At 38.4% G+C, this 26,067-nt stretch overlaps 1 protein-coding gene and 1 non-coding gene across 6 annotated transcripts in view; both read right to left on the bottom strand.

Moving 5' to 3' along the window:
• Positions 1-10,362, bottom strand: part of LOC149018729 (uncharacterized) — a 44,052-nt gene extending 33,690 nt beyond the window's left edge. For 3 of the 5 annotated variants that reach the window (XM_089152881.1, XM_089152885.1, XM_089152883.1), the window contains exons 1-2: positions 10,072-10,362; positions 9,761-9,997 (exon numbers count right to left, since the gene is read on the bottom strand). In XM_089152881.1, the coding sequence (XP_089009007.1) occupies positions 9,761-9,997; positions 10,072-10,280 (446 nt within the window). In that variant the 5' untranslated portion in view covers positions 10,281-10,362. Of the gene's footprint in view, positions 1-9,760; positions 9,998-10,071 lie in introns of those variants that run through there. The other 2 variants (XM_089152882.1, XM_089152884.1) reach the window with 2 other exon arrangements.
• Positions 10,363-20,184: 9,822 nt separating this feature from the next.
• LOC149018728 (small nucleolar RNA snoR128) lies at positions 20,185-20,271 on the bottom strand. Its single transcript, XR_016173287.1, has one exon. It is a non-coding gene; the product is annotated as a small nucleolar RNA snoR128 (small nucleolar RNA).
• Between the last annotated feature and the right edge of the window lie 5,796 nt (positions 20,272-26,067).

The following is a 26,067-nucleotide window of genomic DNA, read 5'->3' as shown; positions in this document are numbered from 1 at the left end:
TGTAAGTTACCTTATCAAAACAGGGGCAGGGATTAATTAACAAATCAGAGAAATAGAATACCTGCTGGTTGGGGTATGGCTGCAAAAACAACAGCTAGAAAGAGAACTAAAAAAAAGAGACAAAGGGTAGGGTTAAAGGAGCTACAATAAACAGAGGGTGGGAATTTTGGCTGTGAATAAGAGAACTCGAAAATTAGAAAGAAGGGGGGAAAAAATGCAGCAGGGCATCGTCAAAAAAAAAGAGAAAAAAAAAAAGAAAAAGAATGGAAGAAAGATGCAGCAAGGGCTGCTGTAAAGAATGCAGGGGAAGCACAGTAGGAGAACTCATGATATATCTCTTTTTACCATTTGGCGAGACAAGAAGTATCTGTGAGAGGAGACAATGTGCTCTCGACTCTCGACTTGTAACTTGGAAAGATTGGATTATCATTTGAACTTTGTAATTCAAACTGTGAACATGAGTAATGTATCAAACTCGTTTGCATTTTGAACTTTGAACATTATTGAACGAGTATACGATGTGTACAATAGACCACGTTAAGGTTTCACTTCAGCATACCGGTTCCACTTAGGGTCTGAAACGAAACTCACTTTTACACTATTCGTTTTGATAAATCTGGGTTCACCAATGTGTTCAGAATGGCTAAAACAGGACAGCAAGTTTCAGCCCCAAATCACCCCTAACCCCTAGAATTGGGAAAAAAATTCCACCAACTCAGCGAGAAGTCAACCTAACTTTCCTTTTTGAGTTGGCAAGATGACCTCGAGATCGAGTTCTTGAACCATCAGGGGTAAGGGCTCCTGCAGGGAAAAGAAGAAAAGAAGAGAAGCCGGGAACTGTCGACAACAACAAGAAAAGAAAGAAAAGAGCGGGGGGGAAAAAGGAGGAAGCAGGGGCAGTAAAAACTGCCAGGCAGAAGCGGAGACGGGGTAGGTTTAGTCTTACAGAAAGACAAGAGAGAAAGGAGGAAGATGAGAGAAACAGAGAGGAACAACATGCGGAGAGAGAGGGTTTCTTGCACAGAAAAAATATTTCCAATTTCATTCAATGCCTTTCATCATGAATACAATTCTTTTTATAAGAAAATTCAAAACCCTAAATAGCCTTCCTGTTAATATTCTAATACTAAGGTCAAAATTGGAAATCCAACACAGTTACACTTAGTAAAACAACCCATAGGATGATTATCACCCATGGATCAACCCAAAGTGCAACTAACATAAATAACCCAAGTGAACCAAATACAACCCAAGAAACGACAAATTAATCCGTCCAAATAGAACACGAATAAGCTACACTATGGCAGTGCTCCTCGTCAAACCAAAGGACCCTAACAATCCAATAGCCTCTAACCTCATAGTACATCCATATGGCTACTACAATGGGCTGATCTCTACACCAGCACCACAGATAAACTTGAAATTGACGCTCCATAGGAATGATGTCCTCATCAAGTATCCAAGAAAATAGGAAAAAGTACCAAAAGAAGCACCATATGCACATTCTTCATTATTCATTCTTTAAAAAACTTGAGATTTTCATAAGCTTCAATGTGCAGACAAGACTGGCTGAAAGGTAGATAACTAGAAGGTATAGCAGCACAAAGGCTGCTTTGAGTAATATCGATTTTCTCTGAGAAGACTCTAACACTAAAATGAAAAGATTAGATCTCTCGGATTAGAACATTAGGGTTGTGGAGAAATGATGCTGGGTGTAGTCTTTCGGATTAGAAACAATTACAAGTCATCATTAGGACTACCCATTTCTTGGCCTCTAAAATAGTCATCCTTACACATACTGCATGCATCAATATGAGAAGCTTGAACTGGAGTGCCAAGGGGCAAATTACACATCCCTGCATTTGATGCCCAAGTAGGGCAATGAAAGCCAACTGGATCTAAGCACAAGAGACACAGCAATCTAGGAATTTAGGGTGGGGCTAAGAGGCTACCGTGGGGGGGAAAGTAAGATATCTATATAAACACCCTAGTGGAAGAATAACAAAGATCAAGTTATGCGACAAAACCCATTATCCTAATAGCTGAGATACATGTAGGATCTTAACCGAATACGAGAACATCTTACCAACTATTTGGGAGGAGGGGAATTAATAAATCCATCAAGTAATCCCCAAAGACAGTGAAACTGCTCATCGACCTAGTGGGAGTATACCATTAGATATTGAAGATTCTGTTGTGCATAAGAGAACACATTACACGGTTCCTGTCGTCATTTTTGCATTGAAGGGGATGCATTCATTTATGTCTCAAAGGATAAGGATGAGGATGAGCCTGGTTAAATAAGAGAAGTACTCGCCTCACCAGCCAAGCAAATTTGGCAAGCTTTATAGATGTGAGATTTATGAGTACTAATCAACTTCAGTAATTAATTAACTGTAAGCTTACTCCTTCACCAAAAAGTAAAGACCTTCTGGGGTGCAGTCTGGTTGCAATGAACAAACAAAGCAGAAATCTGTCAACATCCAATGAAATAAAACCAAAAATAAGAGCTCTCTACTTGTAGTCATTTAAAAACTGAGATCAAAAGTGACTTAAGGATTTGATGTGTAGGCCCCAGAGATGAACTAATGTAAATTTTAGTTGATTCTTAAGGGTCTGTAATAATAACGGGCTAGTAGACGGGATGAACGAACAATAGGTTAAAGGGTCTACAGGGGCCCTGTTGGGCCATAACTTACAGACCGAAGGGAGGGATCCTAATGAAAAATGATTGCCAAAAAGAAGGTCCAATTCTGAACAACTGTGGCCTAGAAAATCTGCAGATGTAGATTTTTCTCTGTTTTGGAAGGTCAACCCGCAGGGGGGGTTGATTTGGAGCTGTCCTAATGACTGGAGGCAGGGGCAGCAAGTAGGGGCTGATAGGATGTCTCCTTGAACATAGTTGTCACGGTGACAAGGCGATGCAAGACGGCTTAGGCTAATTGAGGCGATGAGGAGCCCTCTAAGGCGCTTTTGAGGCGGTTGAGGCGTTTTCAGTGAAATTTTTAGTGTACATCTCATTCACTCTAAATCTATCATATCTTATATAATAAAAAAAAAACTAATATCAGACTACCTCAAGTCATCCAACATACTACAAACCACACATAATAGGTCCTAAATAAAAAGTTGCGAGAAGAAAGGAAGAGAAGGAAGTTGCTTGTCGCTGGCCACTGCTTGCCGGAGTGTCATCGCGGGAATGGAAGAGAAGAAGAGAGGAAGAGAGGAAGAGAGAAAGAGATTAGGGATTAGGGTGAGAGTGAGAGTGTGAGACTTGAGTCAAGAACTTATTCTCTTTCGATTTTGTTTGTTTTTATTTTTATTTTCACATTTGATCACATGTAGCATCATTATACATATGCATATAGATTCAAACAATAGATACTTTACAATCGGAATCTATTAAGTATTTCAATATATGCCTTCGATTAGGCATCTTTCTCGTGATTTAAAAAAATAAAAAATAAATAAAAAAAGCGGACACCTTATTGCCTAAAAATAAGGCGACGCCAATTTGAGGCACTCCAAAGGAGCCCAGACGCCGAGGCGACGCCTTGACAACTATGCCCTTGAATCAAAAATGTTAGAACAAGGAAGAGGAAAGGGGTGGGATAAACTGCAACTGCAACCTCGATGGACTGCTGTACCTTAATAGAGGGGATAGCTGATTCCATAACCTAGGGTAACTGGACTCAAAACACCAAGAAACCTTGATCCTCCTAGGACTAGAAGCACTAGGTAACCTCTGATCTAGACTTGAAGCACCAAATCAATTCTTCCACTCAAGAGAAACATGATTCAAAATTTAATTTCTCTCAAATTTTATCAATAACTAAATTAATTTTAATCTTCAATGATGGGTAATTCATATAGCTTTAAAAATCCTTACAAGCATAGTAGGATTCCAACTTTCCTAACTGGCATTGCCCTACTAAGTCTTAAACTCCAGCCCCATGCATGGAGGTCATTTGGACACACTCTAAAACAACATTGATGTAGATCTAGCCCCAAATTAGGTTCATTTTCCTAGAGATAGGCCTAGGGTTGGATCATATAGTTATTGGGCCTTCATTGGATCAATTTATTTTGTAATCAGCCAAGATGGACCTAAAACATGGGTATATGAGTTGAGTACAAAAATTTCCAATATTTAATTTTTGTTGTCTAGTCCTCATTGAGGTTGATGCAGACGAACAACAACAAGATGCCTTTCCCAACTAAATGGGGTCAGCTACATGGATTCTTGTATTCCAATCAACTCTATTTAAGGCCATACTAGATACAATGCCTAAGGTGTGTATATCCTTTCTCACCACTTCTCGTAAGGCTATCTTAGGTCTCCCGTCTCCCCCTAGTTATTCTAATTCCTTCAATCTGGATTAACTAGAGATAGGCCTAGGGTTGGATCATATAGTTATTGGGCCTTCATTGGATCAATTTATTTTGTAATCAGCCAAGATGGACCTAAAACATGGGTATATGAGTGGGCGAAAAATTCCCAAAATTTAATTTTGGGGCCGGGCCCCCCGGGGGGGGGGGCGAACACAACAAGAGCCTTCCCAACAATGGGGCAGCACATGGATTCTTGTATTCCAACAACCATTTAAGGCCATACAGTCAATGCCTAAGGTGTGTATATCCTTTCTCACCACTCTCGTAAGGCTATCTTAGGTCTCCGTCTCCCCTAGTTATTCTAATTCCTTCATTGGATCAATTTATTTTGTAATCAGCCAAGATGGACCTAAAACATGGGTATATGAGTTGAGTACGAAAATTTCCAATATTTAATTTTTGTTGTCTAGTCCTCATTGAGGTTGATGCAGACGAACAACAACAAGATGCCTTTCCCAACTAAATGGGGTCAGCTACATGGATTCTTGTATTCCAATCAACTCTATTTAAGGCCATACTAGATACAATGCCTAAGGTGTGTATATCCTTTCTCACCACTTCTCGTAAGGCTATCTTAGGTCTCCCGTCTCCCCTTAGTTATTCTAATTCCTTCAATCTGGATTAACTAGCTTCTCCGTATAGAAGCATCTACAAGCGTCCGTTGAACATGGTCGTGCCACCACAAACGACTTTCTCGTAGCTTATCACTTATTGGAACTACACCAAGAACAGCTCTTATATGATCATTCCTTATCTTATCATTCCTAGTTTTGTCACTCATTCATCTTTGCATCCTCATTTCTGCTACACTAACTTTATCTATATAATGCTTCTTAACAGCACAACACCATGCACCATGCATCATAGCCAGTCATAGGACGGTCCTATAGAATTTTCTTTTGAACTTTCAAAGAATACACGATCACACAAGACCCTAGATGCACCTCTCCACTTCATCCACCCTATTTAATTCTTTAGGAATCATCATCCTCTATATCACCATTTTTATTTATAATTGAGCCAAGGTACCTAAGATAATCACTTTAAGGAATCTCTTTCATCAAGTATCACCACCTCATCATCCAATAGATCACGCCCAAAGTTACAAATTATATATTCCGTCTTCGTTCTTTAGTTTAAAGCTTTTGATTCCAAAGTTGCTCTCCATGATTCTAACTTGGCTTTAATCCCTACTTGTGTCTCACCTATCAAAACAATATCATCACCAAAAAGCATACACCAAAGAACTTCATCTTGAATGTCTTTGGTTAATTCATCTATTGTAAGTGCAAACGGACATGGTCTTAAAGCTGATCCTTGAGGTAACCCAACTATAATTGGGGATTCACCACCTTATTCCCCCACCGTTCTTACAACTGTCGTTGAACTATCATACATATCTTTAACTGCATCCACATATTTACTTGCAAGAAGTCTTTTCTTTAGTACTTGCCAAATTAATGCTCTAGGGACTATCATAAGCTTTTACTAGGTCAATAAAGACCATATGAAGATCTTTCCTACATTTACTATACCTTATTGGGGCTGATGTGTGTTACCTAATTAGTCCGTACTCAAGTTGATAAGGAATCATAAGTCTTTTAGGTTTATAAGTTCTATTACATTTAGGAGTTCCTTCCTATTTCCATTATGAGTTGTTAAGGATGACTAGCTCTATTTATGCCCCCTATAGGGAAGAACAAAGACAAGGTCGCTACCCGGTTCAATTGTCTCTTTATTGTTCTCAGTTGTAAGGTAGTCTCAATTGTTGGTAAGATATCTCTAACGTGTTTGATTAAAGGTTCTTTTGTGAAGGCAAAGAGCCTGGGTCATTATCTTGTTGTGGATTCAACCTAGACAAGTCATTGCAGCCAATCCACAGTTCAAAACAAGGCTCCTCCATCCATGTAAGTGGCAGTCAGCAAACCTAATTCCTTTTCCTCTCACCCTTTTTCCTTGAACTTTGGACTTCCAAAAACCCTAAATCTAGACAACCCAAATCTTCCAATTTAGCCATCTAAACCCGAGTCCGGACCCTACACCCATGTGGATTGGAAATTGAAAAACACGATCACCTTTTCAAGCAAGATTAACATAAATAAACTTGTTGTATTAGAAAAAATAGTCAACGGTGGTTTAACACCAGTAAGTTTATTTTGTTAATCTTGCTTAAAAGAAGGATCGTGTTTTTCAAATTGACGCTTGGCAACCAGCCACCCATGTGGATTCCAATCCATGTGGGTGGAGGATCCAGACTCTCTAAACCCAACCAAACTTGGAGGATCCTATCTATATCATTAGCCACATTCCTCCAAGTTTCAGCCCATTCTGACACTTATAGACCCCCAGCTCTCCGTCTCTAAAATATTTACCTGAAGCTCCAAGATCCACCCATAGCCCATATTGAAAATTGCAAGAAGTTCTTTCTTGGATAGTGAAAGGTTGATTTGGACAAGATATTGGAAGGAAAAAAATTGGCCTTCATTTAAGAGGCTACATCAAACATATTTCCTAATAATACTCTAGCTCCCAACATACCTTTTTTTATAAGGTGTAAGGTGATGTGTGAACAAATAGACTTCTGCTTTAAAATAAACTAACTAGTTGAGCTATTTTCATACTCAACGTTTAGATCTGATATCCGGGTCCACCTTAGGCTTATTTTGATATAATAAAGCCTAAATTGGAGCTTGATCTGCATCACTCTACTAGGCACAAGGCTATTAGGATCAAGTGGATCCTAAAGGCAAAATGCAAAGTAGAGGTTCAATTGACAAGTATAAGACATACCCTAGGGGTCAAGACTATAATAACACTCTACCTAGGTGCAAGGCTATTAGGATCAAGTGAGTCCTAAAGGCAAATGCAAAGTAGAGGTTCATTTGACAAGTATAAGACACACCTTAGGGGTGTAGACTATAATGGCATTCTCCTTAGTGGTATGAATAGCCTTAATCCATCTACAAAGCACCCCCCCCCCCAAATAAAAAATAAACAAAAGTGAATACCATCAACAGCCTTATCTTAGCCATCAGTTGTCACTACTAAAGAATGGTTATCCACTATTTTGATGTGAAAGGGCATGAGAGAAGCTAACTTTGTGTTAGGCCTTAAAGAATGTGAGGGACTGCATCAAGAATTTCTTGATTTGTCTTCAAGAACTATTACATAAAGAAAATCTTTAGCGATTTCATATGGACAACTCAACACCCATAAACACTCTTAATGAAGAAAGCATGTGCTTTGTACATTGACTATTGCCCTGAGACTAATAAGGAGAAAGAATGAATTGTCCATGTACACAATTTGCACATGTCCAGACATATGCTTCACAATTTGCAGTCTGTTGTTACCGAAAGAACCGGTGAAGAGGATCTCCCATACCTTCATATGGATCGCTAATTCCATCCTCACCTATTGTGGTTTGGACTTGAGATTGGAAGGCTACCTTCATGCTAATTGGGCCAGTGACAAACGAGCACAAATCCCCTTTAGGATAAGCATTTGTAGTAGGAGGCAAGTTGCTACTTGAAGCAATAGCCTACATCGCCCTAATCCACAATGGACTTCAAATACATTATGTGCTCAATGGCTGTTTAGGAGGTCATTTGTCAAAGAAGGTACCTATAGTGTCTCAGCATAATCCCTCATTCTAAAGGAGTGATTAGTATACTATGATAGTACGACAACCTTAGCATTTGCTACAGACCCCAAGTTCCTAGCCTCCTGGGGAAAGCCAAATACACAAACATCAAATATATATATATACAGGAACGGGGCAACGTTCAGCAAGGGGAGGATGTCAATACAACGCCTTGGTATTATAACTCTTTTGAGAGATGTGATGTTACTACACTATAATAGCATGAAAGCTTTGGCATTTGTGGGGACCCCAAGTTCATTGGGAAAGCCAAATCCATTGGCATCAAGTATCAGTACATCTGAGACATGGTTGAGCAAAAGGAGGTTGTCCTACCGCATATCTCCACTAGTAGCATGGTGGCTAATATTTTTGAGTAAGCCTATTGCTCCAGACACTTTCCTAATTGGCATTAGGAATTTGGGTCTTTTACATGGTTCGCTTGTATTTTTTAGTTGAGGAACTTCCTCAAGAAAATATTTGTTTCACTCCTTGACTTGTCTATATTAGAGATGGTGAGTGATTTGTATGTGTATACAGCTATTTTGAAAATGCCACACCGGGCTTCAATCAAACATTCACACAATTGATTCACGTGGCACTTGGAGATAACAAGCTAGATGAGCTAGATTTATCTTGATGCTTGGAGATAGTGAGCTAAATGAGCCAAATGAAAATACAGCTATAAAGCTTCTTCACACCTAAGACAGAGCTAAGATGAGACCTTATATGGTCAAACACAGAGATCCCACATGCAGTGTAGCCTACTTATAGCCAAGTTTGAGACTTCAAAGAGGCACCATGGAGACAGCTGGACAGAAAGACTCAAGTCAGACGCTTGACAATATAACTGGACATTGATTCGTATGGCGTTCTTTTAAATTTTACCCGTGACATGTCCACCTCAACGGGAAAATAACCTTAGCTTAGATTTCAAATTGTATGTGCTCTGTTATGATCCTTCAAAAGAGAGACCATACGGACCCTATTTCAACACTTTGTGAGCCACTTCGATCAACTAAGTTGATCCAACAAATAACCGCTACCTGAAATCATGTCATGAAGAGAAATAACAAATTTCCACCTTTAACGTGCTGCTTAGGACCATAGATGATGCATTCCAACAAGACACTATTGGAAATAGTCGGATTGACATGTAGGCTAAAGGAAACTATTAGGGATTACACCCGTTTTGTGTGACTCATTGCCCCAGCGACTAGCAATGCTTGCGTTCCCGTGTAGCCATGAGCACATTATATTTTTTTCTCGGTCAGAAGTACATCACAGGGAATCAATACACGTCTCTTTTTCCTTGTTGTATATACATATGAAGGGAAACACACACGTGTGACTGCAGCAGCCTCTCTTCCTCCCTTGGTTCTCAATCTATCTCATTCACATCTCAATTTGTTTGGGTCCACTCAACCATGCTTCTTTGCTTGTGTTTCACTACGGATTCATCTAGTTATGTTGGGCTTGGAGTGTGGACTTTCCATTGAAGAAACCTAACAAGTCTGTGAATCACGCAAATTTGCATCATTAAAGGACTTGCAAGTCGAAGCTAGAGCAACTGGATCGTTTGCACTATGCAGAAATCTATACGAGGTAACACTAGATCCTAGTAATTTCCATTTTACACAAACCATAATGAAGAACATTTCTATTGACCGCGAAAAGTCCGTAAAAAGAAGTAGAGTGAACATCATAGAAATTAAGCAAGATACTCACATAAGCTTCTCCACAGCGGAGAACTCACACAGTCGTCGTTGGCCAGTTGACGTCGTGCAAAGATCCAAGACAGCATTGCAAACAGCTTCAGAAACCCTCTTTTTCCTACCCAACAGAGCCGCCATCAAACTTTCAACAATTGCACCATCTGAGGCAATCACTTCATTCATTTCAAACGATGAAAGGCAAGCAGCCCCAACAATTTTAGCGCCCAGAAATGCAATCTCAGGGAACCTGCTGAAAAGTTCGAAGAATTAATCGAGCGTAAAGGAATCCAATAAAGAAGAGAAAAAGAGAAAAAAGATGGTTACTTGGATCTGAGAAGGATTGGAAGGATATAGAAGAAGCAAGAAGGGTTTGAAATTTGGGGCTTTTTCGCAAGGAGGTTGAGATGAAGCTTGTGTAGGCATTTCTTCAAAAGGGTTAGAGAGGAGGAGCTCTCAATGGTAGAAAGCGCTGCTAGGATCAAGGGAAACACATTTTGAAGCTCAATTGTATCTCTCCCCTGCTTCCTTCCCATGTTTGGTTCTGCTGCAGAAGGGTAAGTAAGCAAACTTGAAGAACCTCATCCACTGTATTTCTCTTTTCCGTTCAAATACCCATTTTAAATAGGGAAATTTTCAGCAACCCCCGAGTTTTCCTAAAATTAATATCACCTCCACAGGTTTCCAATTTATCAATCAACTCCTATAGAGTTGTAAATTAGTTTTTATTTATACATTTTTAATACTATATCTATAATAGGGTTAGTTTTTATTTATATATTTTTAATATTATCTCCAAAATAGGTGGTATTAATTTTAGGAAAAACGTCAAGGGTTGGAGCTGAAAATTTACCTTAGATGCTATGATTTAAAGCTGATGGCATAAGCTTGCAAGTTGCCTGAGAGGTGATCTTCAACAAAGACTCATATATTTACTCAATGATGATTATATATACATGGTATTTGGATTTGATTCATGTCTTTAATGTTTAAAGCATGGAATAAATTTCAACTGAAACGATGAAATTTTGGTCAAAATGCATGCATTTTCAAAAAACAAGACAAAATTGAATTTATTTGGTCAAAGTATAAAGTTTCAACATGGACAAAATTTTGATCGATACGATATAAAATTTCGATACCGACCGAAACGCTACAATTATTGTTATAAAAGTGGTTCTTTCCGAACGAAATCCACAAAATTCATTCCGCCCTTCTTGTCTTTTTCTCTAGTTTCTTTTGGATTCTACCCTCATTTGAGCTAATTTAACAACTCTTTTGCATTCCAACTCCACTTTTGCTCCTCTATTGTTGGGCTTTTGAGAATCAAACAAGGTAATCCATAAAAGGTTCCTTTTTTTTTATTTATGCCTCAAATCAATTTAGATTACTTTCAAATGAAAGTATGTTTAGTCTAGAGTATTGATATATAATCATGTGAAGTTAAAATTATTTTTTGGATATTTCTACTTTTTTTAATTATTTTCTAAAAATAAGTATATTCTTAAAATACACATGTATACTCTCATGTTTGAGCTTCAAATTGATGAATGCGAGACACCATCACTTGATTTTTGCTATGATGGTGTTGAATCAAAATTTTCTTTTCTTTTCTTTTTTTCTTTTTTTGGTTAATTATTAATTTTAATTATTTAGAAATATTAAAATATTTTAAAATTAAAAAAATACTAATTATGTTATATATTTAAAAATATAAGATTATTTATAGAAGCATGTATGCAATTTTTGAGCTTATTGTAATGTTTTTTAAGATATTTAGTGTGTTTTTCTTGTATATCAAATACTCTCCTTGAAATATGTCAAATATAGCCTGGTAACACATGAGGCCACTAACGGCCGATAAGAGAAAGAGTGAGTGCAATTATTACAAGAAACGGATAGGAGGAGTTGTGGCCACTAGACTGAAAGTGCATCTAGCAAAGAGAAATAGGGATGTAATAGGATGCGAAAAATGTGCCTTTAAAGATAAAAAAGGCAATGACCTCATACTTAGTTGGGGAAAGCAAAAGGGGAAAGAGAGGAGAATAGAGAGGCAAGAATTTGAGGCATGCTTATGTAACCTTCCAGAGCTAGGAGAACAGGATTTTGATCTAAAGGAGCCAGAAGAGTATGGATGTGAGTTTGACTCAAATTCCACACAAATAAGGAGGGCGATGATGATGAGTAGGGAGCAAGTGAGGATTGATGAGATGGGAGGCAAAGCTAAGGGTTGTGGATCCTCTAGAGAACCAGCAAGTATGGGAGGCACAGGCAGCTCCCAAGTCCTTATGAGGAGGATTCAGAGTGTGAGGGGGGAGATTCTTATCCCACGAGCCCCCAACACAAGGCCTAGCTTCATCAGCACATGCTATAGATTGGGATCTTGAGATTCTTTGTAATGATTCAGCTCTATTTAAGAGGCCAAAGCAAATGCAAAGGAAGTTGAAGCACTTATGGAGGAGTGAGAAGGAAAAAGTGGGGATGGTTTTCTCCAAATGTGCTATATACCATGGTATTTCAGTACATATAGCCCAAGGGCCTTATTACAAGGAAATGTTTGAGGAGATAGCTAGGGCTAGGATTGGTGTACAGGGGCCCACCCCACACGAGATATATAATATGTATTTACCTAAGCATAAATAGGACTTGAATGAGTACACTGATAGATTGAAACCCATATGGGTTTATTATAGAGTGACTGTGGTGGCTGATGGTTGGATTGGTCCCACTAGACAGTCCATCATCAATTCCATGTTGAATTGTGATGGCAGGACAATGTTTTTCAAGTTAATAGATGCATCCAATGAGAAGAATGATGCAAAATACATCTATAAATTGTTGAAGCAAGTGGCGAAAAAGGTTGGAGTAAAGAATGTGGTCCAAATTGTGATTGATAATGGCTCCAACTACAAGAAAGCTAGGTTGAAGATGATGGAGAACTCTAGATATCAAAACATGCTTCTACTTCTAGTACTAATTTAAATTTTTAAATACATATTACATTACATGTACACTTTATGACTTTATGTTGATGACTTGATGGTTCAGTAAATTATCACTAATTTGGACATTCTTATTTTGACAAATATAGGCTCTTTTGGACTCCATGTGTTGCTCACTGTAATAACCAAATACTAAAGGACATGGGAAGAGTAAGATTGTGAAGAAAACCATGGAATAAGCTCGGCATGTTAGCACCTTCATCTATAACCACACCTATGCACTAAAGATGATGAGAGACAGGTGTCATGTTGACTTAGTGAGGCAAGGCATAACTAGATTTGCTACCAATTGAATTGCACTATAGAGCTTTGAGAGTAGAAAGACTAGCTTTAGGACCATGTTTGCATCAGAGTAGTGGTTTGACTTTGAGGGTTCGTCTTCCACAGGAGGAAGGAGAGCACAACTGACATACTCAATAAGACCTTTTGGAATAATGTGAGGATAGTGATGAAGATGCTTGAGCCTATGGTGCATTTGTTGAGGATGGTAGATCAACAGAGAAGACCTACTTTACCACACATATGGGCTGCAGTAGATAGGATGGAGTAACAAGTTGCTCAGGTCTACCCATAGGGCAACAAGAAAATCCTCTCGACACATCTAGAATAGGTGGGAGAAACAATTGCAGCATCCATTTTATAAGGCTGGTGAGGTGTTAAGTATAGTAATCAATTTAATTGTCATTATATTACCACATTATTGACTATTCCCTCTTATTTTTGCTTTTAGTCACACAAAATACTATCTAAAACCTCAAGTACCATTACAAAAACATGCTTGTGATGAGGCAAGATTTGATAGATGCCGTCTAAACTATAGTGGAGAGGTTGGAACCAAATCCATCTAAATAGGCAATCATCCTTATGGAAGTAAGATTGTGATTCAATATTCACAATTCATAGTTTTATACCAAGTTATTAAGTATTAACTTAGTAATTATTTTTCATTTTATATATTAGATGAATGCATTTAGGGATGCCATTGGGAGTTTTAGTCATTCCATGGCCATATTAGGACGGGAATCCACCCCTAGTGGTAGGTTAATTCATTATATATTTAATTAGCTATACTTTATCTCTTCAGTTAGTTACTTGAGTATTGAAATGACTTGGAGTCTATGTTTATTGTAGCTAAATGGTGGTTGTGGCTGAGTGATCTCCCAAACATGGTTTGCCACTGGTTGTGAGTGAAATTGGAGCACTTTAGCCTCATCCACTTAAAGAGGTGCAATCGATTGGGTGTGAAACGTCTTGAGGGCCTTGTCTACATACACTATAATATGAGACTAAGGGAGGATCATATTAGACAAGGGATGGATAGAGAGAGTAACATGATCGAGTTGGCAAACATATTTGAGATGGATGGTGATGATAACCCAATAGTTGAGTGGATAAGGGACAGTGGAAAACCCTTGCTAGATGAGGAGGGAGGTCGTCCCAATAGACATATTGCAGAGTAGATGGGAGCTGATGTGGATGACTTCTTGGCCCAAGAGGGGAGTGCACATGCAACGCCCTATTGTCCCTTCGTGCCACACCCTAGTGCGTCCACCCAGAGTGAGGATTTATTATCTGGTTTGACACCGAGGATGATGTGACTCAGGCATCCCAAACGAGGACGATGAGGATGAGGATGTTGGACCTTGTGATCAGGATTCAACTGATTCTAGAGACAGCCACCACCACCACCACTAGTAGTACATAAGAGTGAGGGATGGGGAGGTCAACCATCGAGATACATGGCTGAGAGTCAGTTCACCCATGCAACAAAGGACTCAGACCATGGTGGTGCTACATCTTAAGGTTGCAATGTTTTGTTGACATATTCAAGGGAGGGGGGGGAAACAACAAGGATATGGCATGAGGACCCACCATCATATGGGTCTTACAATCCAGCTAATGCGGAGAGCTTGGTGGGCTTTATGATATTGATGAGCATAGATGATTCTAGAGGCTCCACCTCTAGAGGATCTGGATGGCATAGGTCCATAGGGTCTCAGTCATATAATACTGCTATGGAGAGTGTTGGTTCTACTTCTGGGTCAACTTATGGACCTAATGGTGTCCCTCCTAGCTATCAGATTCAAAGTCAGACACCAATGGAACCTTATGATCATGGAGCTTATGGAGCTTATGGTGTCCCTCCCACTCTTAGCTATTGAAGTTAGCCACTGGGACCTTATTATAATCATGGAGTTTAAGTTGTCCCTGCTAATGAAAACGGTGCTTCTTCGTTTGTTGAGCAAATCTTCCACACTATATCTATACTATAGCCACATCCAACCCTTCCATCATCAATTGAATCAGTTGATTATCTAGAGATTTTGAACTTCCCACCATCAGGACATCTTAGCATGTGGATGAGTATGGACCATACATCATGGGACATGTATTATGCTTGGTATGGGGTGCAGAGGAAGAGGGAGACATGTATTAGACCTACCACATGATGGTATAAAACTTTGTAAGTTGCTTGTAATGTAATATAGTTTCTTACTTGTACTTGATAATATTCTTGATTCTTCTCATATGGGGGTATATACTTGAATGTTAACTTTTCAATGGTCTCTTTGGTAAACTAGTAGTTCTATAGTGTTTATTATGCTTGAAATATGTAGGAGCAAAAAATCTAGATACAAAATTGAAGTTTGAAACTTCAGGGAATTTCGATCAAAATTTCGGACTTTGCTTGGGTTGAAATTTAGGTTTTGACCAAAATTTTTCCTTGGTTTAAAGAAGTATAAGGATATTTTAGGCATTTTGTATTGTTATTCAAATAATACGCTTAAAGACGAGATTAGCATGGGATTAACATACTTATTAGAAATAATTTGCTAAATTCAATCATAAGTTGAAAACTAACTAAACAGTTGATAATTATCTTGAATAAAGAAGGAGATCCAAGGTTCCAATATTGAGGGGAGAGAGGAATGATGGTGAGTTTATTAAAAAGGAGAATTTAAAACCCATATTTATTAAGAATAGAAACGAAGGGTGCAAGGAATGGAAGAGGAGAATAGACTGTGTTGAAGGCCCTCTGACACACCCCACCCAACCGGATCCGGTCATACTTGAGTACCCGTGGAGGTGATACATTGCAAAATCTAGGTTCAATGACAATTCCATACAACACATGATATAACATAATAAAATGGACAATAATAAATCAAGTTCAAATATTAAACTATCAAATCCAAAATAAAAGAGTTACAGTTGTCCAAAACTTCCAATCAAAAGCTAAACATTAGAGTCTCAAGAAAGAAAGAATATCTAAAGTCTGCAGTGGAAAATAATCTAAGGAAATGTGACTCCCATAGATGCAATCCTAACATGAACAAGAAGCATCATGTGCTTTCACTTCTTCTCCGATTATACCCTCCTGGTAACTACTCGACAAAGGATCTTCAATGAAAGTGGGGTCCTCATAACCTATAGAAAAGTCTAAGGAACAAACAAAAATAAAGGAGTGAGTTCACAGAACTCAATGAGGTTAACTAACATCCATGTCATACATTCATCCAATTTCCACATCATAATTCATAAGATAACCATGCAATTTATAATGTAAATAAACAGATGCATGATGATGATATGATATTCCTAACTCTATCATGTATTCTCTAAGGTAGACACGCATTAAGTGTAAACACCAATCTTCTTTGGGCGGTCTCAATCACTCTCCCTCAACAAGAGACATCTATTGGGTTCTCCGCAGTTGTTGGGTAAAGTTTTATCGAGCCATGGATGGGGTATAGGTCACCACTCTCTCACATCACCGTTTGGTATAAGATTTAGCACATGTCAAAGATAATCCTAAACCAAGTTCAAGGTCATATGGTCTCGTGCTACATATGGTCCAGATATCTCCCCTCATGCCTAGTGGCCTTTTGGTTCAATACCTTCCCACCTATTAATGAAATACTCAACGGGAGGCATCTGTTGGATCTCATTCCTTAACCAAGCAGTCATCCACATATAATAGACAGGATGTTCTCCATGTCCTCTCACGGGTTGGTTATCGGTCTTGAGCGTCCAAGAGCCCTTATTTATTATATGCAACCTTACCTCTCTATGATGATAGTGGGCCTGCTCAATACTCAAGACCCAACCACTAACATCATGGGTTAACAAGTTTCAATACCCCTACCAGAAGGGTAGTAGTACTCATAAGGATTCCTAGCCCAACACTTTTAGACGTCTATCATTGATGTAATTTGGTCTAGATGCATCCACATAAGGTCACTAGGGTAATGGGTGAACTCACAACCCTAGTTGAAAATGCAAAGTAAGGGGAATAATATCATTCTTCATCTTTCATCTCATACATTGTCATATCATTTTCATATCAATAATATAGGATTCAAAAGCAAAGAAAAATACTCAAACAATAAGTTTTACCTTCCATTCGCGCAAAGTCACACACAAGCATATCATGGTAGATAGAAATTTACAGCAATTTATATCAACAATAGAATTTAAAATAGAAACAATTAATTATATAAAACATGGTTAGTCATTCCTCACCTTTCACTTGAATTAACCAAAACAAAATTCAGAGACTAAATCAAAACCTACATATAATAACCCAAAAAAAAGAACAATAGCTAGAATGAAAAAGATGTCTCTTTACGTACCTATTTATCCTAAACTATATTGACCATGCTTCTTGGCAGGAAAGGCTACCTGGTGCAAACTTCACTTTTGCAAGCACATTTGGAAGAAGATAACAAGAGACATTCAAATGAAAATATAGGTGCAAATTTTTTTGTTTATTATCCACATTTTACTTTCATTTCATGGCTCCAGCTCCAATGAAACCAAACTTCGTTTCTGCAAATTTCAAGGGAGAAATTAGAGCTGTTACTTTTTTTTTTCTTTTTCTTGCAATATCTTATGGATGTATCAGTAAAATTTTGTGACCGGATATTAGATGGAAACATCAACGATGATGACGGGTGGAAGACCATTAGACTAAAATCAGTTAGACAACTACTAGAAGGGCTTTTATTCTCACACCTAACAAATCCCCTATTTCAAGGGAGAGACTCGTTTCGATGGTTCTATTACATCATAGTATATCAAAGAGATAAAACCCTACCAAAAATCCCCCATAAAGATGGGATTTTGCTTGGGTCCCCCTAAAGATGGGATTTGCGAGTTCTCCTCGATCGTAATTTTGATATCTCGACCATTGAAATTCAACGATTGAGATTCAATTTTGACCGAGATTTCAAATCTGATGGTTCAAAATCTTGATTTGACAAAGTAATGTGCATGACCTAAGCAATTTCAATAAAGATGGGGATTAAACCCTACAAGAACAAGAAAAAAGAGGGAGCTTACAAACAGAGCAAAATGCTCCAAAGGTTAGTCTTCTCCTTCTGTTTCCTTCTGTCTTCCTTCTTGTCTTCCCTTTCTCATCTTTCATTTCTCATTTATATACTTCCATGGAACTCTTGTTCATCTCATAACCTTACACCCAAGTCAAAAAACTTTAAAGGCCTGTTTGGTTACTTGAGTGTAGAGATTTCAAAAATCTAGAGACTTGAAATTTATAGATTTCAAATTTATGGAGTCAGGTTTATAAAATTAATTGTTTGGTTAGCCTAAATCTTTTGAATGAAATCTGTATATTCATCTTGAAAAAACATCTATTGAATCATGGTTAAATGTTTAGAGACTTTATAGTAAAGATGAAATACCTAGATTTTGAGATTCTAAAGATGAAAGAGAATTTTCCTTGGATTTGGAATTTTGAAAATTTAAGGATTCATTAGAATTGGACATAGTCTGGCAGCTCGCAAACCATCTAAGGATCCTTCCTGTCCTTGTTGCAGTCATCTTGTTGAAACTCCAAACCACATTATATTACATTACCCTTATGCTAAGACGATTTGGCTTGGAAGCCTTATTTGCGTTTCCTGCTGAGAATGATTTTAGTTCAAGACATCACGGGGAATAATGGAAGTATTGGAAGGATTTTGGGTGGCATAACACCAAATCGGATTTAACCATGTTGGGTGGCATACTCTGGTCGGGACAGGTCGATCATGGTCGAGACCGATCCAGAATTCCAACCAAAATCAATTAGGAAAAGGATCCTTACAGTTATGAAGATAAGTGTTATCCCATAGGATTCGTGTGATCATGTTATAGAAGGTTACCACCCTAAGATCGAATGGCTCTGTGGTATTCCACTTTCTAACTTAACTTTCGAAGTTGGCAGTCCAACCATAGTCCACGTCTAACTCTATTTTGCAGGCCAACTTCAAGGGCATCTTCACGGGCATCTGAGGTTGAAACAGATTTTGAACACATCAATAAAAAAATGGTCGAACTTAAAAGTTCAGCTAGAGTTATTGCGTGGAACATATAGCTGGCTCAAAATAACTTTATGTTTCTTGGTGCGAATGAACATCCTCTAGATATTATCTAGAATGGAAGGAAGCATTGGAGGAGCTAATGGAGACAAGAGCCAGGCAGCATTCCAGAAAGTTAGCAGGGTAGCATTGGTGGTCTCCGTCTGTAGGGACTCTTCAGGCAATCCGGTATTTGCAGTAGCAGAATAAGGATCACAGTAGTAGAGAAGGGGAAGCAATTGCTGTAAGGACACTGGTTAGAGCTCTAGAAGCAGGGATGGATTATATACTTGACTGCTGTTAAGTACTCAGTCCACTAAGCAAGAACAGGGACTCAGCTCACCTCTCGGTTAAACCCTCTCTGTTAAACCCATTCTAATACATGATCTCTCTTTTTTCGAAGTCTTTAAGTTTCCATTTTGTGTTTTTTGCCATGTTACCCATTCAGGGAATTCAATAGCTGAGCTTGCTAGGAGGACCATGTCAGATGGAAACATGACACAATGCCCATTACTTCTTCATGGTTGCCTACTATTTGTAACTGTTCTTCCGTAAGTTCAGCTTTTGAATAAATTGGCATCATCGAAGAAGAAAGAGACAAGAAATTTCAATAAAACACAAAAACAGATTAATAGGTCAACCGATAAAAAATCAAATAAGAAGCAAGAAGAGTTTACTAATTGGGGCATGGGGAATTGAGGAAATAGAGTACACAGATTAACTTTGAAGTTGAATAAAGGTTGCCATGAGAAAGTTTTGGAAACGCAGGATATCTGAAAAACCACAGCATTCAAGAATCTGTTAATGACGAGAAGAAGCTACCTAATCAAAATGCAAAACTGAAGCAGAAATTTCTTTGGCCAAAAATCTTTACTCTCAAGACTTTTTGGCCGCAAAATAATCAGAACTAAAATGAATCAAGAATGAACACGAAGTGAATCTCACGTTTCAAAGGAAGAAAAAAATTAAAAAGTAAAATCTCAGATTAAGATCCCTGATTTAAACGAAATAGAAGTACGAAATCTAAAACACCACATAGATCAACAAGAAAAAAGCAAAGGAAGGAAAAAATAACAGTGTTGCTCAGGTAACCGCTCAGGATTGAGCATCACATCAGCACCCAAATGGGTGCTTTCGATTATATCTTCAAATACTCATCATCGCAACACACTAGCAAACCTGGAAACCTCCGAAAGAAAATGAAAACAAAGAAAACTTCTGCTAAAGAAGTGTTTCAGAAATTGCACAGAGATCAGCGCTCACAACAACTGATGATAAAATTTAGAAAACCCTAATGCCGCAGTGGGTTTAGCATAGGCAACAAACCTATATATAGACAATAACTTCACGAAATTATCTTTAATTAATTTTAAAATTTTAATTGGAAAAATTATGTGATTAATTATTTTTAAGGTAATTTTCATCTGGATCCCTGAGGTTTGGTCCATGACATTTTTAGTCCAAATAAATGGACACTTTGCATCTGCCTCCCCTGAGGTATCTAATAAGATAAATTAAGAACAATTTGTGCTTTTTATGACCAAAATACCTTCGCATCTATTCTACTGTAAGATTTGCATATTTTCTTTACAATTAAATCTGACAGTGAAGATCAAAAGAGTGGGCCGTTAGATTTTAGACACGTGAGTCATTCTAATCGGATGAACATAAATCCATCTAAAAAAATATACGTTTCTTATTCTCCAATTCTCTCTCATCTCCTTCATCGTCTCCGGCATCACCCCCCCTCTCTGCCTTTTTTCTAAGAATCCCTCATTTTCTTGCTTCTCTTTTGGTCTCAGTGCTTCTGGTTGTTTTTTATTCCTCACACATCATGGTAGACGTCCGAGAATCTGTCTTCTCCTCCATGGTATGTTTCTTCTTCTTCTCCTTGTGGTTTTGCAGGATTTGTCCATATGGGCATGATAGAGCGCGTTTCTTTGGTAATAATGTTGTCTTCTTTCCCTGTTTTCTGCCCTTCTCTTTTCCTTTCTCCCGAGCAGCTGGGTTTTCCCTGTTGCTGATTTGGGTAGATTTTTGTTTTCATGTACTAGAAAGTTGCTAGACGGTCATGACCCTTCTTTGCCCTCCATGTTTTTCAGTTTCATTATAGTTCTTACCTGGCATTGCTTTCGTCTTTCCTTTGTTTGTTCAGCATTTTGTTTTATCCCGCAAAAACAAAGAGGTTTTATGTTGTTGTCTTTATTTTCATCCTTCATTTTCTTTGTATGTTGTTCCTGTAACTGTCTTTTTTTCCTGAGGTTCCCCATTTCCTATTTAATGTTCCTAATCTAATTTTTTTTTCCTCTGTGGAGTTCTTTACTTGTTTCCCTTTGTTTTAGCAGTGCCCACAGTAGCTGTTTCATTTCTTTCTCAGGAAAAAACCTAGAAAGCAAGGTTTTCCCTGCTCGGGATAGAAAAGTTTGGCTTCTTATTTCTGTCTCCTCTCAAGGTAAAAGATTGAAAATTTCATTCGTTCCATTTCGAAGTAGCCACATTTTCATTCCATTTGTTTTTGTTGCCGGAGTTGAAGAGGAAAAAAAGGCAAAGATGGCGGCGACGTTGGACCGAAGATGGAGACGATGAAGGAGATGAGAGAGAATTGGGGACTTAGAAATGTATATTTTTTCAGATGGATTTATGTTCATTCGATTGGAATGATCCACGTGAAGAAAATATGCAAATCTTATGGTAGAATAGGTGTGAGGGTATTTTGGTCATAAAAATCACAAATTGTCCTTAATTGATCTTATTAAATACTTTAGGGGAGGCAGATGCAAAGTGTTCATTTATTTGGACTAAAAATGACATGAACCAAACTTCAGGGGGTCTAGATGAAATTACCCTTATTTTTAAGTTTCCCTTAATAATATAGCTAGTGAATGTTTCAGTTAACCAAACAATCACTTGATGTAGCTTGTTTGTTTTTGCCTGTGTGCGTTGTCTCTTGTCTGCTTTGAGCGTGATCCTTCGTTGTTCTCCGATTTCCTATCTTTCTTTCTTAAAATAACAACAATTAATTAAACATAATGTGGTTATTCCTCACCTTTCAACTGGATTCCTTTTCCAAATATCAAGAATTCATTCCCACAAGAAGGTGACAAAAAGATAATTTACCTTAATCATGCAAGAGGATTAACAAAAATAAAGTAGAAGTTAATTTGGGTTTAGAAAAGTATCTCAAAATATTCTCATAAAAACTCAAAAAAAAAATTAGGTTTTAACTCGCATTTTTAACCTAAATTGGCTAAAAGTTATAAATTTGCCATTGATTCGAAGTCGAAACGAAACGAAACCTTGAGATAGTCTAATTGACATTAGAAATATCATAAGGGTGTCATCAATTTGATCCTATTTGACCTAGATCAAAATCTCCCAAATTGGCTCTCCGAGTCACTCGTGGGTGACTTGGAGAGTCAAAATGCAAAATCTTTCGCAATGGAACTCACCATTACTCTTAAACTAGAAAAGAATATTAAAACAATAAAACAAGGGTAACAATAACCCTAACACGCTCCTACAACCACAATTCCACGAATAAAGAGAAGAGAGTTGTTCACATAACTATGTTTAAGAGAAGGATAAAGTAAATCTCACATTTCCTAATGTTTTCGTGAAAATTCGCATCACAAAACAACTTCGGAAGGATGGGAACCGCTCTTCTTCTTGGTTTCTCCTCTTCCGGTAGCCTCAACCTCATTCTAGCATAAAGAAATGCGGTTACGGGTGAGTTATAGCTTAAAATAGGGCTTAAAAACCCGGAATTCTGTTTGTACCCCGAAACAGAAAATGGGGTGGGGGTTGGTTCATCCAACCGGCCCAACCGACCCAGTTGGACAGTGATTTTTGGCTTGTTGGAAAGGTCTTTCAACGATCTTTGATTTGATACCTTATTCGCGTCAATTGGATTTTCCTTCGCCGATCTATGGACGTGCCAAAATCGCCTTTTAACACCATCGTGATTAATCTTCTCTATTCTTTTAAACTCCATGAGAGTTATCAAATCATCACTAGGTTCATCCATGATCATTAGGTCCTCTTCCGAACCTTTGGGCTCGACTCACATGGTCGACAGTTGTTGCCTACTTGAGGCCCGGGTTTGCGGTTCTGAAATCACGGGCTAACGGGTTAGAAATCCGGGGGATTTCACACAAGTTGGGTTTGAAGATGTTTGAAATCAAGGTAAGGACCCCCCCCCCATGTGTTGGTTTAAGTTAGATTGGTGTCGAGGATCAACCGGTTGAGCAAAGCACCCAAGTATTGAAAAGTACTAGGGGCGATTGCTTAAGGCGGCATATTGATCCAACCAACCGCCCCAAGCGACCGGCCAGGTCTATTTACGAGTTTTAAATCTTATTTTGCCCCCCGACTCTCTATAAATAGCCATCCATGACCTAATTTCTTATTATTTTATTCGTGGAGGCTATTGTGAGCGGTTAGGAGGTAAAGTACACGTGTTTGGTGGTGAAGAATGCTCGAATCACGGAGAAGGTCTGATTCTCACTCGGTCTTTCAAATCTTTTGGAGCTTAGTTAATTACACACTCTTCCTACTTGTCTCTCTTTGTTATTAGTGTGCCTTTCTTTCCTCTAGGATTCTTTAGATAGTGAGTTGAGATGGTTAGGATCTTTCCTATCGATGATCGCGACTAGATCACGCCTGAAGATGAATTTCTATATCCGAATCAAGGGTTGGTTTAGTTGAAAGAGATGATGCAGATTCTAAATCTTCCTCTTCTGTATTTCTAGAATGAGATGAACTCTTTGGAATATTAAGGACGAAATTCAGATTTGGATCATCCCAAAATCAGATCGAGGATAGGTGATCAAAAGTTTGAATTCGAACTTGAGATTTTGCCCGAGAAGGGGGCGGTCAGTCAAGTCGGTCGATTAACCCAACCAACCATAATGAGCAACCGGCTGGGTCACAATGGCCATGTCAGCTCGATCTTTGCCTTGTTTTGACTTCTGAGTTTAATGAATCTTCTTAACCCTAATCTAGATGATTTATGAGGTTTACTTGACTTGTTACTTGTGAAGTTTAATGATACTGCCAAAGGTGGTATGTTAAAGCGGTTAAAGATCCAACTTCCCTAGGGGAGGTCTTGGGTTCGCACCCACTCGGCGGCATTAATATTTAAGTTTAATGGTACTTTCAATAGCTTTTTCACTTCGACCTTGTAAGGTTACAATTACTTATATATGAATTGACATGTGATGAATTGTTTATACTTTGAATGCATAAGTGGCCTTACAACATGCTATTACAATAGTTTCAAATGATTTCTTGATAATTACGCTGTGAATGGTGATTAGATGTATTCAACTTACTATGTGATATTGAATGATGAGTTGTTGCAACTATGATTGAGGGTACCTTTACTAGGTATTCCTAGCTTGAGATATCAAGGACTGTGGTATGGGACACTGTTCTCTGATACCTATTGTCACACCTCTCACCCAAGCCGAATCCGGCCATACCCGAATACCTGTGGGGGTGATACACCGCAGGACCTAGGTTCAGTGACAATTCCATACAACACAGGATATAACATAATTAAAAGGACAAGAATAAATCAAGTTCTAATAATAAGTTATTAAATCTGGATTATCAAAAGGTTACAATCATCCATTATCTAAAGTTAATCAAAATGGACATCAGAGTTTGAAGGAAGCATAGATTGTCATAGCGGAATTTAAACTAAACTGATTCCCTAATGGAATCCAATCTCATAAGAACAGTCTTTACACGGGCTAGCGGAATTTAAACTAAACTGATTCCCTAATGGAATCCAATCTCATAAGAACAGTCTTTGCACGGGCATTAAGCCTACCAGCGACGAATCCTCCACTTGGAAGGAGTCCGTCACTCCTTCAAGAAAGCCTGCCAGCAACGAATCCTCCACTTGGAAGGAGTCCTCATAACTTGCAGAATATTCTAATAGAAACAGACATATAAAAAGGAATGAGTTCAATAGAAGTCAACTCAACATCTTACCATACATTCGTCCACAAGATTCCACATCATATCATACATTCGTTCACAAGATTCCATATCATATCATGCATTCGTACACAAGATCCCACACCACACACATAGCTTGAGTATCGATAATGTAATTAATGATGTATGAATGATTATGAATCTATGATATTATGCTCCTAACTCTATCATGAGGTCTCTATGGTAGACATGCATTAAGTTTGTACACCAATCTCCTTTGGGCCGTCTCAGTCACTCTCCCTCAACAAGAGACGTCTATTGGGTTCTCCGCGGTTGTTGGGTAAAATCTTATCAAGCCACGGTTGGGGTATAGGTCACCACTCTCTCACATCACCGTTTGGTATGAGATTGGCGCGTGTCAAGGATAATCCTAGCCCAGTGCAAAGTCATACGGTCTCGTAGTACATATGGTCCGGATATCTCCCCTCATGCCTAATGCCCTTTTGGTTCAATACCTTTCCACCTATGAGTGGAATCCTCTACGGGAGGCATCTGTTGGATCACATTCCTTAACCTAGTGCTCATCCACATATAATGGACATGATGCTTTCCATGTCCTCTCACGAATCATTTCACCGGTCTAGAACGCCCAGGAGCCCTTATCTATTATATGCAACCCTACCTCTCTATGATGATAGTGGGCCTGCTTGACGCTCAGGACCCAACCACTAACATCACGGGTTAACCGGCTTCAATACCCCTACCGGAAGGATAGTAGTACTCATGAGGTTATCTAACCAAACACTTCTAGACACTTAGCATTCATCTACTTAAGTCTAGATGCATACTCATGTAAGTTCACTAGGGTAATGGGCGAACCCACAACTCTAGTTTGAAACATAAAATAAAAAGAGTAATTTAATTCAACATCATCAATATATCTTCATATCAATAATTTAGAATTTGAAAATAAAAGAAAACACTCAATCCATTCAATCTCATTCATCTCATACATTCTC

Source organism: Hakea prostrata, chromosome 4 (genome assembly GCF_041222555.1).
Source record: "Hakea prostrata isolate BN-2017 chromosome 4, UWA_Hpros_2, whole genome shotgun sequence".
NCBI classification, from domain to species: Eukaryota; Viridiplantae; Streptophyta; class Magnoliopsida; order Proteales; family Proteaceae; genus Hakea; species Hakea prostrata.
This window is presented reverse-complemented; position numbering and strand designations above follow the sequence as displayed.